Source organism: Balaenoptera physalus (genome assembly GCF_965194825.1).
Source record: "Balaenoptera physalus genome assembly, chromosome: 17".
Taxonomy (NCBI): domain Eukaryota; kingdom Metazoa; phylum Chordata; class Mammalia; order Artiodactyla; family Balaenopteridae; genus Balaenoptera; species Balaenoptera physalus.
In genome coordinates this window covers 85175459-85188154 of record NC_138895.1, presented here as the reverse complement: position 1 = coordinate 85188154, position 12696 = coordinate 85175459, and the positions used below count along the sequence as shown (strand labels likewise).

General features: G+C 68.4%; 2 protein-coding genes across 4 annotated transcripts; one reads left to right on the top strand and one right to left on the bottom strand.

Annotated features, from left to right (window-relative positions):
• The first annotated feature begins 50 nt into the window (after positions 1–50).
• On the top strand, positions 51–10181 carry OPLAH (5-oxoprolinase, ATP-hydrolysing). Of its 3 annotated transcripts, none has more exons than XM_082432931.1 (27): positions 51–471; positions 893–1184; positions 1260–1451; positions 1954–2053; positions 2134–2257; positions 2343–2538; positions 2620–2785; positions 2893–3031; positions 3112–3179; positions 3308–3573; positions 3670–3782; positions 3873–4043; positions 4192–4329; positions 4421–4559; positions 4681–4793; positions 5000–5151; positions 5673–5833; positions 5912–6013; positions 6085–6259; positions 7910–8094; positions 8218–8364; positions 8450–8584; positions 8772–8921; positions 9049–9206; positions 9299–9459; positions 9624–9721; positions 9970–10181. In XM_082432931.1, exons 2-27 carry the CDS (start codon positions 1014–1016, stop codon positions 10114–10116), a joined length of 3867 nt encoding a protein of 1288 aa, XP_082289057.1. In that variant the 5' UTR covers positions 51–471; positions 893–1013; the 3' UTR covers positions 10117–10181. The 3 variants fall into 3 exon arrangements, with proteins under 3 accessions (XP_082289057.1, XP_082289059.1, XP_082289058.1); XM_082432933.1 differs by having other exon boundaries at positions 337–471; positions 961–1184; XM_082432932.1 differs by lacking the exon at positions 51–471 and having other exon boundaries at positions 619–1184.
• A 14-nt stretch (positions 10182–10195) lies between these two features.
• LOC309646532 (sphingomyelin phosphodiesterase 5-like) lies at positions 10196–12684 on the bottom strand (the record flags this gene model as incomplete). The annotated part of the gene is given in 7 exon segments (XM_082432945.1): positions 10196–10375; positions 10378–10515; positions 10517–10763; positions 10766–10971; positions 11252–11318; positions 11402–11460; positions 11463–12684. Coding segments are annotated over 7 exon segments (1980 nt in total), but the record flags the coding sequence as incomplete, so codon positions are not given.
• Positions 12685–12696: the final 12 nt, after the last annotated feature.

Sequence of the window (12696 nt, the reverse complement as noted above, 5' to 3'; positions counted from 1 at the left end):
CCCACCCCGGGCCGTCACAACCGCCGCACGCTGGGGGGCGCGGTCCGAGGTCGTCTGGGCAGCCGGCTCCGCCTGCCCCGGGGCAGCTGGAGGAGGGTACCCGGGGCGCCCGCGCTCAGCGAGCTCCGCACCGGCGCAGGGCCGGGCGGCCGCAGAGCCCAGGTGCCCGGGGGCCAGGCCGCGGGGTGGGGCTGCGCCGGCACAGCGCCGCCCCGCCGGGGATCGGGATGGAGACGCCTGCCGCCCGCGGCCCAGCTCCGGCCCCGCCCCGCAGTCCTCCGGGCAGCTCGCGGCCGAGGGAGGGGGCGGCTCCGGGCCACCCGAGCCTGACGCAACCGGAGAGCCCGGCGCTCCGGGACCGGTCGCACTAGCTCCGGGGCGGGCGCCGCTTCCGGGCTGGGGGCGGGCGCGGGCAGGGCCCGGAGCTAGTGCGGCCGAACGGACGGCGAGCGACCGGAGCCGACAGGCCAGGTGGGTCCCGCGCCAGGATCCTCCCCGCTCCCCTGTCCGCACCCACGGCCCCCACTCGCCCCCACCGCCCGCTCCCCTTCGCCTCTCGGCCCCGGCCCCGCCCCGTCGTCTGCACAGGCTCCGCCCCGTCCCCGTGTCCCTCTCGGCCTCTGCTCCAAGGTCGAGCCGTTGGGAAGTGGGCCTTTCCTCACCTGCCCCCAACCCACGTGCCTCTTCGTGCTTAAGGGCCCAGAAACCCCAGCCCGAGGGCTCCCGCCACGCCTCCTCCTTTGAAAGGCCTGCTCCAGGCCCTGGGGTCCCTTGCAAGCCTGCGCACTGAAACTGGGGAGCGGGGGTCATTAGGCCCTGCCGGACTTGCCCAGCTCTGGCTCCACCCAGGGCCCCTCATGGGCATGGAATCCCTGTCTTCTCCCCATCCCAGCTCTGCCCAGGGCTGCCCGCCTGTGGATGACCCCCAGGCCTCCCTGCTGACCCACTGCCTCTGTCCAGTGCTCCCAGGACTGCCGGCTGAAGAGTCGCTGCTGGACTCCAGCCCCATCACCATGGGCAGCCCGGAGGGGCGCTTCCATTTTGCCATCGACCGTGGAGGCACCTTCACAGATGTCTTTGCCCAGTGCCCAGGGGGGCACGTGAGGGTCTTAAAGCTGCTCTCAGAAGACCCCGCCAACTATGTGGACGCACCCACCGAGGGCATCCGCCGCATCCTGGAGCAGGTGGCCAGGGCAGAGTGGTGGGGTGGGGAGGAACCTTGGGGCCAGAGGCCTGATGGCTGACCACGTGGTTCCCAGGAGGGGGGCATGCTGTTGCCGCGGGACCGGCCGCTGGACACCAGTCGCATCGCCAGCATCCGCATGGGCACCACGGTAGCTACCAACGCACTGCTGGAACGGCGCGGGGAGCGGGTGGCACTGCTGGTGACTCGCGGCTTCCGAGACCTGCTGCATGTGGGCACCCAGGCCCGTGAAGACCTCTTTGACCTGGTGAGTTCATCCATGCCAGCAGGCGGCCAGCTCTGCAGCGCACGTTTTCCCTGGAGTGCCGTGGCCCCTTGGGAGAGCGGTCCTTGGAAGGGTCAGTGCCAGCCCAAGGCCACCAGCTGATAGAGAGGAGGCTCCGGGCACTCGTGGTGGGACGCTGCGTCCCCCCAGCCCTGACTGGTCACGTGTTGTCCTGTGCCTGTCTGCCGCTCCGCCCTGCCTTGGACCCTGACCCTCACCCCCAGTGCTGGGTCCTGGGAAGGAGCTGCCTTTGTGGGGGCGGGGCAGTGGGCTGCACTCAGAGGCCTGGGGGCAGAGAGCCGCCCCCTGGGTGGGCCTTCTTGGGGCCACCCGCTCTGACTGTGTCACCCTGTCTCACTGTGTCTCCTGGGCCTGTGGACTGGCCTGTTGGGACACATCCCCTCGCTTGCATTGCCTCACCCATGCAGGGCCCCAGCAGGGACCCTCAGGCCTGGGCCTCCTCTGAGCCTCTGCCTGCCCTCAGGCCGTGCCCATGCCCGAGATGCTGTATGAGGAGGTGCTGGAAGTGGACGAGCGTGTGGTGCTGTATCGAGGGGAGCCAGGTGCTGGGACGCCCGTGAAAGGTATGGATGCCCGAGTGTTGGGGCGCAGGGCAGCAGGCCCAGATGGGCCTTTGACGGGGCAGCGGCGGGCTTCCCTGCAGGCCGCACAGGGGACCTGCTGGAGGTGCAGCAGCCTGTGGACCTGGGGGGCCTGCGAGGGAAGCTGGAGGGGCTCCTGTCCCGAGGCATCCGCAGCCTGGCCGTGGTGCTCATGCACTCGTACACGTGAGTGTGGGCTGGCTGGGGGCACGGGCGGCGGGTGGGCCAGCGGGCGGGCGGGTAGCTCAGCGGCACTCGGACGTCATCGTAGGTGGGCCCAGCACGAGCAGCAGGTGGGCGCCCTGGCCCGGGAGCTGGGCTTCACACACGTGTCGCTGTCCTCGGAGGCCATGCCCATGGTGCGCATCGTGCCTCGGGGGCACACTGCCTGCGCTGACGCCTACCTCACACCCACCATCCAGCGCTACGTGCAGGGCTTCCGCCGTGGCTTCCAGGGTCAGCTCAAGGTGAGGCCCCCCGCCTGCCCGCCCCTGGCCATCCCCGCCCTGCGCCGCCCCGCCCCTCACTGCCCCCCTGCCCGCCCACAGGACGTGCAGGTGCTGTTCATGCGCTCCGATGGTGGCCTGGCGCCCGTGGACTCCTTCAGCGGCTCCCGCGCTGTGCTCTCGGGCCCTGCTGGCGGCGTGGTTGGTTACTCAGCCACCACCTACCGGGTGGAGGGTGGCCATCCTGTCATCGGCTTTGACATGGGAGGTATGAGGGCCCGAGGGTGGGGTCCGGGGGAGCCTCAGATGCCAGGCTGGGCAATGTCAGGCATCCAGGTCTGTGGGATGACTCCTTACCACCCCGTCTCCCACCAGGCACGTCTACCGACGTGAGCCGCTATGCTGGCGAATTTGAGCACGTCTTCGAGGCCAGCACAGCTGGTGTCACCCTCCAGGCCCCCCAGCTGGACATCAACACCGTGGCAGCTGGTGGGGGCTCCCGCCTCTTCTTCAGGTCAGCCCCATCCCGCACCTGGGCGGGACCCCCAGCCCTGCCTCCCAACCCGCCTCCACCTCCAGTTCCCCTCTCCAAAGGTCAGGCCTCTTCGTGGTGGGGCCAGAGTCTGCAGGAGCCCACCCTGGCCCCGCCTGCTACCGCAAAGGTAAGAGCTGGCACGTGCTCTGCCAATCCCCTTCCCACACGGCCCAGGCCCAGCCGACCCCTCCAGCCCCACCCCCACTGCCCGCTCCCGGCGCTCACCTCCAGCCCCACACCGTGCACACCTCCCAGGAGGCCCTGTGACCGTGACGGATGCTAATCTGGTCCTGGGTCGCCTGCTGCCTGCCTCCTTCCCCCGCATTTTTGGGCCGGGAGAGGACCAGCCACTGTCCCTGGAGGCGTCCCAAAAGGCCCTGGAGGCTGTGGCCACTGACGTCAACAGCTTCCTGACCAACGGGCCTTGTCCGGCCTCCCCACTGAGCCTGGAGGAGGTGGCCATGGGGTTTGTGCGTGTGGCCAATGAGGCCATGTGCCGGCCCATCCGTGCGCTCACGCAGGTACAGCCGCCTTCGCCCTCGCCCGGGGGTGGGGGGCAGGATGGGGGAGGGCCGGGCGGGGCAGGGTAGGCCACTGATCCCCCTCTGGCTCTCCAGGCACGAGGCCACGACCCCTCGGCCCACGTGCTGGCTTGCTTTGGGGGAGCTGGTGGGCAGCACGCTTGCGCCATCGCCCGGGCCCTGGGCATGGACACCGTGCACATTCATAGGTGTGTCTGGGTGTGGTGCGTGTGTCCTGGGGCTGGGGGGCCACTTTGGGAGGCACCCCACCCTTTCGCTGTGCGGTCCCTGTCCCCCAGGCATAGTGGGCTGCTGTCAGCACTGGGGCTGGCCCTGGCAGACGTGGTACACGAGGCGCAGGAGCCCTGCTCCCTGCCCTATGCTCCCGAGACCTTTGTGCAGCTGGACCAGAGGCTGAGCCGCCTGGAGGAGCAGTGTGTGGATGCCCTGCGGGCCCAGGGCTTCCCCAGGTGGGGCTCCGGGGGCTGCCGGGCCAGGTGGAGGGCCTGCCGCCTCCTAGCCGCTTCACTTGGGGCCTCTTCGGCGGCAGTCAGGGAGGGCTGGACTAGGTGTCCTCAAGGGTACCCTGTGCGAGTGCCCTGCCTGTCACCGTTGCAGGGCCCAGATCAGCACTGAGAGCTTCCTGCACCTGCGCTACCAGGGCACGGACTGCGCCCTGATGGTGTCCGCCCACCAGCACCCAGCCACTGCCTGCTCACCCAGAGCGGGCGACTTTGGGGCAGGCTTCGTCGAGAGGTATGTGAGCTCCGCGTCTTGGGCGCCCTGGCCGGGGTCCACCGGCCTGGCTGCCCGCCCTGATGGCTCTCCGGGACCTCCGGGTGTGCAGGTACATGAGGGAGTTTGGCTTCACCATCCCTGAGCGGCCAGTGGTGGTGGACGACGTGCGGGTGAGGGGCACTGGCCACAGTGGCCTTCGCCTCGAGTTCGTCCCGAAAGCCCAGAGTGGGCCTCCCCGGGTAGACAAGGTTGGTGGCCCTGCCTGTGCCCGTCCGCCCACACCCACTGGGACACGGGGACAGGTGTGGAGGGGGAGACGCAGGGAGGGCCCCGGCCCTAGGAACTTCGCTCACCTGACACCCTCCTCAGATGACCCGTTGCTACTTCGAGGGGGGCTACCAGGAGACCCCCGTGTACCTGTTGGGCGAGCTGGGCGATGGGCACAAGCTGCAGGGGCCCTGCCTCATCATTGACAGCAACAGGTGGGGTGAGGGCCAGGGCCACGGCTGCCGGGGCTGGGGTGACCTGTGGGGCCCTGGCGGGGGGTTCTCTGGCCCAGGCTGCAGGAGTCTGAAGGACTCTGGGGTCCCTTCATGGTTGGGCTGTTTCTGCGCCTGGGCACAGGGGGTCCCTGGTTGGGAGGGGTGTGTGGCCTGGCTCCTGCAGCCCCCCTGCTCCCTGCCCCCAGTACCATCCTGGTGGAGCCAGGCTGCCAGGCAGAGGTGACTGAGACTGGGGACATCCGCATCTCCGTGGGGGCTGAGGTCCCCAGCACGGTGGGTGCCCAGCTCGACCCCATCCACCTGTCCATCTTCTCCCACCGCTTCATGAGCATCGCTGGTGAGTGGCTTCCACCATCCTGCTCCCCCGCCCTGCTCCCTGCGGCGTGCCCGGCAGGGGTGTGCAGAGAGAAAGCGTGAGCCGGGGGAAGGGGCAGAAGCGGAAGCCCTCCTGCGGTGGTGCAGGCAGTGTGGCCCTGGCCCTGGGATGGCACAGCCCCGCTGCACTGCAGGCCTTGGGCAGGGTGGGCGCTTTTCTCCTCCCAGCACCGTGTGGTCTGGGCTCTGCACAGTGAACCCAGGCTCCGAAGCCTGTGCCTCGCGCATCAGTTTCTTAATGCACGACGCAGGGCGTAGGGTCGATGGGGCGCCGGGCAGGGCTGGGGAGGAGGGGGGCCCTTCACATGAGCAAGATGTGGCTTGGCCATGGCCTCACTGTGTCTAGGTGGACCATCACCCGCTTCGGGTCCTGGGTCCGGGACTCGGAGGCCTTGAAGGCGGTGGGCCCTGCCTCTCCGTACCCCGGGAATGCTCTGTGGATGGGGTGGGGCCAGCGGGCATCTGGTCACTCTGTGTCCCCAGAGCAGATGGGCCGCATCCTGCAGCGCACGGCCATCTCCACCAACATCAAGGAGCGCCTGGACTTCTCCTGTGCCCTCTTTGGGCCCGACGGAGGGCTGGTCTCCAACGCCCCTCACATCCCCGTGCACCTGGGTGCCATGCAGGAGACGGTGCAGTTCCAGGTTCGGCGGGCCCCTCTCCCTGCCCCCCACCCCTCGCGCCGGCCCCCTCCCGACTCTGCACCTGTCTCCTGGCTTCAGATCCAGCACTTGGGGGCTGACCTCCATCCCGGCGACGTGCTGCTGAGCAACCACCCCAGCGCGGGGGGCAGCCACCTGCCAGACCTGACCGTCATCACACCGGTGAGGTTCGCTGCCCAGGTACCTTTGGTTGTAGGGCTGCCGGCGCCCCTGACCGTTGCCCTCACCCCTAGGTGTTTTGGCCGGGTCAGACGCGGCCTGTGTTCTACGTGGCCAGCCGCGGGCACCACGCGGACATTGGAGGCATCACACCGGGCTCCATGCCCCCCCACTCCACCACCCTGCAGCAGGAGGGCGCCGTCTTTCTGTCCTTCAGACTTGTCCAGGCGGGTGTCTTCCAGGAGGAGGGTGAGTGGGAACGGGTCTGGGGTGGGGCTGAAACACCTGGCCGCTTCCTGCAGCCAGGCTGGGCCGGACACGGGGATGCAGCCCCCACTGACCCCCTCCACCCTGGCCTAGGCCGGCCTCCAGGCTGAGGGAGCTGGGCGGTGACCCCCCAGGGTGGTTGCAGATCGCCTCTCAGAGGTGATCAGACCAGCTGAGCTGAGCTCTGCCTGGGCCCAAGAAGGCCTGGAAGGTTTGGGGGTGGGGAGCTGGCCAGGATACCCAAGGGATTGGGTGCAGGAGGGGGAGGAGCCTATTTTAAGGTGGGCGGCTGCTCATGGCGTTTATGATTTGCACTGGGTTTGCACTGGGTCTGGGGGCTGCAGAGACACGGCAGCACCAGCGGCCAGGGGCTGCATGCTCTCGGAGAGCTTTCCTGGGCCTGGGTCAGTCACTGGGCAGTGGGGCGGCCGGGCAGCTGTGAAGGGCTTCAGCTGGGCCTGAGCTGCCTGTGCACCAGGCAAGTCCCCTGCCTACGTGCAGGGCGCATGGAGGGTCCCGGGCATGGAGGGTCCTGCAGGCCAGGCAGAGGGAGTGGGGTGGGGGCAGCTACACTCGCCCCAGATGATGCTGAGCCTCACACCGGGAAGCAACGGCGAGGGTGTTTTGGAGGTGAGGTTGGTAACTGGTGGGAGCTGGGCAGCTGTAGGATGAAGGTTCTGGCACTGCAGTTGCCAGGAAGGTGGGGCAGAAGCTGCAGTGGGACCTGGGGGTCAGGGTCAGCTGGTGTGAGGCTGCAGGGGTCTGAGAGCCTTGGGGGCATCCCAGAGTGAGAATAGGTGATGTGGGCGGGGTGGAAGGTGGGGGAGCAGAGCCATGGGCTGCTGTGGGTGCTGAGAACACGAAGAGAGTGACTGAGGCCTGGCTGCTCCCTTGGTCAGTATGGGGTGGGGGCAGAGGGCAGGGATCACTGAGGGACCTGTGCAGGCATGTGGCAGAGGACCCAGTGGCCAGGGAGCCTGAGAGGACCCTGATCCAGACTCAGGAGGGGAGCTTTCCCGAAGCAGGGAGTGGTCCATGGGTCCAGAACCTGTACTGCTTGCCCAAGGTGGAGGCCTTGTCCAGATCTTTTGGGGGCGGTGGCGGGGCGCACAGGCAGCCATGCTGGCGCTCTTTCAAAACGACTGGCTGTGGCGGTGAGTTCGGGGCCCCAGGGCTGAGGGCAGTGTGAGTGTGGGAGGGTTAAGGGAAGTGGTTTTTCCTGCTGGGAGTGGAGGGGGGCCCAGAAAAGGCTGGAGAGTGTGGGCCAGGTGGTGGGGAGGTAGGGCAGGAGGAATGAAGGAGGGAGGAGAGTTTGCTGAGGGAACCTGCCCCCTGCCCTGCCCCCTGCCCCAGGTACCTCCAGCCCACATGAGATCATGGTCATGGTCAAAGGTGCTTGTCCCGTCCTAGGGTGCCCTGGGGCATTGGGGTGTGGGAAGAAGGTTCAGTAGCTGATGGGGGGAAGCTGGGGGTTTTCAGGGACCTGGGAGAGCCAGCAGGGTAGTGGGGAGCCAGTGATGGGCCAACATGTGGTCCCTGCAGTGCCCCAGCAGAAGCACAGCAGGTGTGGAGCAGGGCACCAGGTGGCCCTGGGACTTTGAGAGTGGCTCAGTGGCGATCCCATTCATTCAGCGGTAACTGAAGCCCTGCGGGCACCAGGCAAGATTCCAGGCTGCAGCGGAACACGGAACCTGCATGACAACCTGTCAGATCTGCGTGCCCAGGTGGCAGCCAACCAGAAGGGCATCCAGCTGGTGGGCGAGCTCATTGGGCAGTATGGTCTGGATGTGGTGCAGGCCTACATGGGCCATATTCAGGTGGGCCTGGGGGAAGGAGCAAGCGGGCAGCTCTGTGCCTGCCCCAGGCAGGTGGACGGAGGTGGGGGGCACCTGGCCCACCTGGAAGGTGGCGTGGCCGTTGCTGAACGTACTTCCCACCAGGCAAACGCTGAGCTAGCTGTGCGAGACATGCTGCGGGCCTTTGGAACCTCCCGGCAGGCCCGAGGCCTGCCCCTGGAGGTGTCTGCAGAGGACCACATGGACGACGGTTCTCTCATCCGACTCCGAGTGCAGATCAACCTGAGTCAGGTCAGTCTCGGGAGGAAGGATCTCCCCAGGCATCAGGGCCGTGGCCACCTGGCTGCTGACTTCTCCCCTCCTCTCTGGTGGGCAGGGTAGCGCGGTGTTTGATTTCAGCGGCACCGGGCCCGAGGTGTTCGGCAACCTCAACGCGCCTCGGGCCATCACGCTGTCTGCGCTCATCTACTGCCTTCGCTGTCTGGTCGGCTGCGACATTCCACTCAACCAGGTGCACAAGGGTGTGCTGTGCACACGGACAGCAGGTCAACCCCAAGCCCCATGTCACCCTGAGGGAGCCTGAGGCTAGGTCAGCCCAAGGTTGGACTGATCCTAGGGACTGATCCCCCAGGTGGGCCTGGGGGAAGCGGGTGGTGTACCTCCCAACTGTTCTTGAGCGCTGGCCCCTCTCCCCACAGGGCTGCCTGGCACCGGTGCGTGTTGTGATCCCTAAGGGCTCCATCCTGGACCCGTCCCCAGAGGCGGCGGTGGTGGGCGGCAACGTGCTTACGTCGCAGCGGGTGGTGGACGTCATCCTGGGGGCCTTCGGGGCCTGCGCAGCTTCCCAGGTGTGGTGGGCCGGTGGGCACAGCTCTGGGGCTGCTGGGGGCGGGGGGCGGGGGGAGGGCTGCGGGCTGCGACCGGCAGAGAGGGGACGCACCCCCAGCCAGCGCAGCGGCCACTTGCCCCTGCCAGGGCTGCATGAACAACGTGACCTTGGGCAACGCCCACATGGGCTACTACGAGACGGTGGCGGGCGGCGCGGGCGCGGGCCCCGGCTGGCATGGGCGCAGCGGCGTGCACAGCCACATGACCAACACACGCATCACCGACCCCGAGATCCTGGAGAGCAGGTGAGCGGTGCAGGAAGGGGTGGGGCTGAGGAGCGGGGCCTGGGGTGGAGCGGGGGCGGGGCGGGCTGGGCTGAGCCCCTGGCCCCGCGCAGGTACCCAGTTATCCTGCGCCGCTTCGAGCTGAGACTGGGGTCTGGGGGGCGCGGCCGCTTCCGGGGCGGCGATGGTGTTATCCGCGAGTTGCTGTTTCGTGAGGAGGCGCTACTGTCGGTGCTGACCGAGCGCCGCGCCTTCCAGCCTTACGGCCTTATGGGTAAGCGGCTCCCTTCCCCTCTCCCCCCAGCCCAGTCTCCCCCATCACGGCCATCAGTTCCCCACCCACCTCCTGTCCCATCTACCCCCCTGTTCCCCCACCAGCCCCCCATGTCTCTCACTTCCTTGCCTCCTTGGCCACCCCCACCTTGCCTCTTCTTGCAGGGGGTGAGCCCGGAACCCGTGGCCTAAACCTACTGATCCGGAAGGACGGCCGGACAGTGAATCTGGGTGGGAAGACCTCGGTGCCCGTGTGCCCCGGGGTAAGGATTGCGGCCTGGCCTGTCCCATCCCCGCCCCCACCCCCAGCTGCCCTCATCCCACAGAGTGAATGGAGTTGCAGAAATAACTAGAGACGGAGTTTAATTTGGCTCCTGAAGGATGGGGGCCGCAGACCGGCTCTCTGGGGTCCCAGCTGGCTGCTGTGGATGCACTGCCCCACCGGGGGTGGGATTGCGGCAGCGGACAGGCAGAGCCCACTCCCAGACTGAACCTCCCTTCTGCCCCACAGGATGTGTTCTGTCTCCACACACCAGGCGGCGGGGGCTATGGGGACCCAGAGGACCCCGCCCCACTGCCGGCGTTGCTGCTGCAGCCCAAAGCCTTCCCTGAGCGGGGCAGCGTCTATGAGTACCGCAGGGCCCAGGAGACTGTGTGAGGGAGGGCCCCGTACAATAAAGATCCCTGAAGACGTCCTGTTCCAGTGGCGGCTGGCCAGGCTCACGTTCTGCGTCCCTGTCTGTCTTTCCACCCGTGCTGGCACCTGTCTCCTCCGTACCTGCCTTAGGAGGCCTTGGAAGTCCCACAGCCAGGTGGTCCGTAAGCCCCGCCAGGGCTGTGCTGAAAGTCACCTGTTCCACCTCTTGGGGGCAGGAGTCAGGCTGAGGAGTCGCCCCAGCGCCAGCAGGCCCAGCACCCTGAGCTCTGGCACTTCCTGGGCTCAGAATGCCCCCGGGTCCTCCCCGGTAGGTGACGTAGTCCAGGCGCCGGCGGCGCCCTTCCCCCTGCTCCAAGGCCCTGAGGAGGGTGGCGGCGTCAGCAAGGTCAGGGCAGCCCTCCTTCCGGGCGTTGCCTGGCCCCCAGGTGGCCACTCCCCTCAGCATCTCCGCGGGGCAGGCCACGGAGTGACGGCGATTGGAGATGCTCAGCCGCGTTCCTGGGGAGGGCGGGCAAGGGCGGTATCAGTGGGAGCCTCGGCCCGCGAGCCCGCCCTAGGTCCGCCCGCCCCCCGCCCCGGAGCGTCCCCAGCCGGCAGGGGTCCCGGAAGCGGCTGAACAGCTGGTGCGCCGGCTCCTGCGCGTGGTCTGCGGAGAGGCCGGCGCTCGGTGGGCGGGGCCGCCCGCCCCCCCCCCCGCTGCAGCCTCCTCTAAGCTAAGCGAGCAGGTGTCGAAGTTTAGGTCACCCAGGCGCACACTGAAGGCCACGGCCTCGTCACTTTGGCGGCTCTCAACCTCGGACCGCTCGGCCCAGTCCAGCAACAGCGTCAGCTGTTTGCGGCGCAGGAGCCCGTCCTCTACGGGGCGGGGTGGGTTGGAGGGGAGGGACGGGGAGGGAAGGAAGGCTCAGTCCGAGGTGCCATTCTGCCTCCTGGACACCCAGCTGCGCCCGCACCTTCCCCCGGCCCGCCCGGTCCCGATCTGTGAGCCCACCGGCACTCGAAGGGACTGGCGGCGCCTGGGGCAGTGAATAAACGGTGGGGGGAGGGGAGGCGCAGACAAGGGTTGGGACTCTGCGCAGAGAGAGTGAGAGGGGGCGGCCCGCCCACGAGCCTACGAGCAGCCAGTCGGGCTCACTGCTCGGCGCATGCAAATGCATGCAGTGCAGGAAGCCCACGATGCGGCGCCCGTCCGGGATGCCCAGCTGCGCTTGGGGATCTTCGCGCGTTCGACCCCATGCCCCGCCCCCTCCCGGGAGCCGGAGCGCCGCGGCCGGTGGGCGGGCACCTGTGCAGAAAGTAGTCCCTTGGAGGCCAGCGCATCCTCGCGACATGCGTGAGGAAGGACTGCAATGCTGCGCGTAGCAGCGGGTAGCGCGAGGCCAGCAGCAGCCCACTGCCCAGCAGCTTCAGGTGTAGCCCGGGCTGCAGGCCGAATGTGCCCACGTCGTACGACACCGGGCCCAGATTGGGTGCCAGGCGGCTCACCAGGCGTCGCTCTGCGCGAAGATCGAACAGCTCCTGCAGGCACGTGAAGTCCAGACTCGCTGGTATGGCGCCTATCAGCACCCCGCACGGCATCCCCTGCACTGGCGAACTGCAGCCGGTAGCCCCATAGGGCGAATGCCGCAGGCCGGCGAGCAGCACGGCGCCCACGGTCTCGGCCCGCCGCTGGCTGTGCGGCAAGTTGCTGAAGCGCGCCAGCCCGTCGGGGAGCAGGCACAGGTTGGCGCTGAAGAAGCTGAAGCTGCGCGCGGGCTCAGTTGGGGGGCGACAGGGCGTGGGGGGCGCCCCGCACTGCGGAGGGGGCTGGTAGCAAAAGGGACGGCGCCAGGCTTGCAGCAGCAGCCAGAGCAGCAGGTCCGGCAGCGCCAGAGGCGGGTCGACAAGAAGCAGCAGCAGCAGAGCCGCTCCGGCGCCCGCTGCGGCGCTCAGCCAGATCTGGTCGCTTGGGCGTGCGGCCGGCGCCCAGCAGCCCAGCAGCTGGTCCAGGGCCCAGTAGGCCGGGAAAAGTAGCGCGCGGGCCAGGCCGGGGAGAGCGTGCAGCACAGGGTGCGGGAAGGGCGAGGGCCGTAGGGCGCAGGGCGTCGGGGGCCAGTCGGGCGGGGATGGCGTGGCGCGCGGGGCTCTTGGTAGCAAGTCTCTCCGACGACTCACTGGCTTCCAGCGTGCGAGTCGACTCGTTCGTGCGTGCCCGGGAGCTGCAGGGGAGTCACAGGGGTCAGGGCCACGTGGCACAACTTGTGCGCGGAGCCGGCAAGGCGCTGAGACCCCGCGAGCGTGGGGGTATGGGCACAGGCGGAGCCACCCGGGAAGCCGCCCTCTCCTCACCCGCGCGGAATCTCGGAGGCGGTTGGAGAACAAAAGGGAAAGCGAAAGAGACCCTGGTCCCGCCCCAGATCCTTCTCGCCCCGCCCTCCTCTGAAAGCCGCTGGGAGAACCCCCAGACCCGCCCGATGGGAGCAACTTCTGGGTGCAGCCCACACCAAGTGGAGGGCGACACTTTTTATTGCGGGCCGGCGCAACGACAGGGAGTGGAGCGCGAGGCGCGCTGCATCCGCCTCTCCCTCCTCCCGCAAGTCA

Bases quoted from the DNA above. Each gene is read 5' to 3' on its own strand.
- OPLAH (XM_082432932.1), top strand. From the start codon at position 858: ATGGGCATGGAATCCCTGTCTTCTCCCCATCCCAGCTCTGCCCAGGGC. The intron at 8,922-9,048 runs GTGTGGTGGGCC...TGCCCCTGCCAG, and splicing joins GGGCCTGCGCAGCTTCCCAG to GGCTGCATGAACAACGTGAC. The intron at 9,207-9,298 runs GTGAGCGGTGCA...GGCCCCGCGCAG, and splicing joins CCCGAGATCCTGGAGAGCAG to GTACCCAGTTATCCTGCGCC.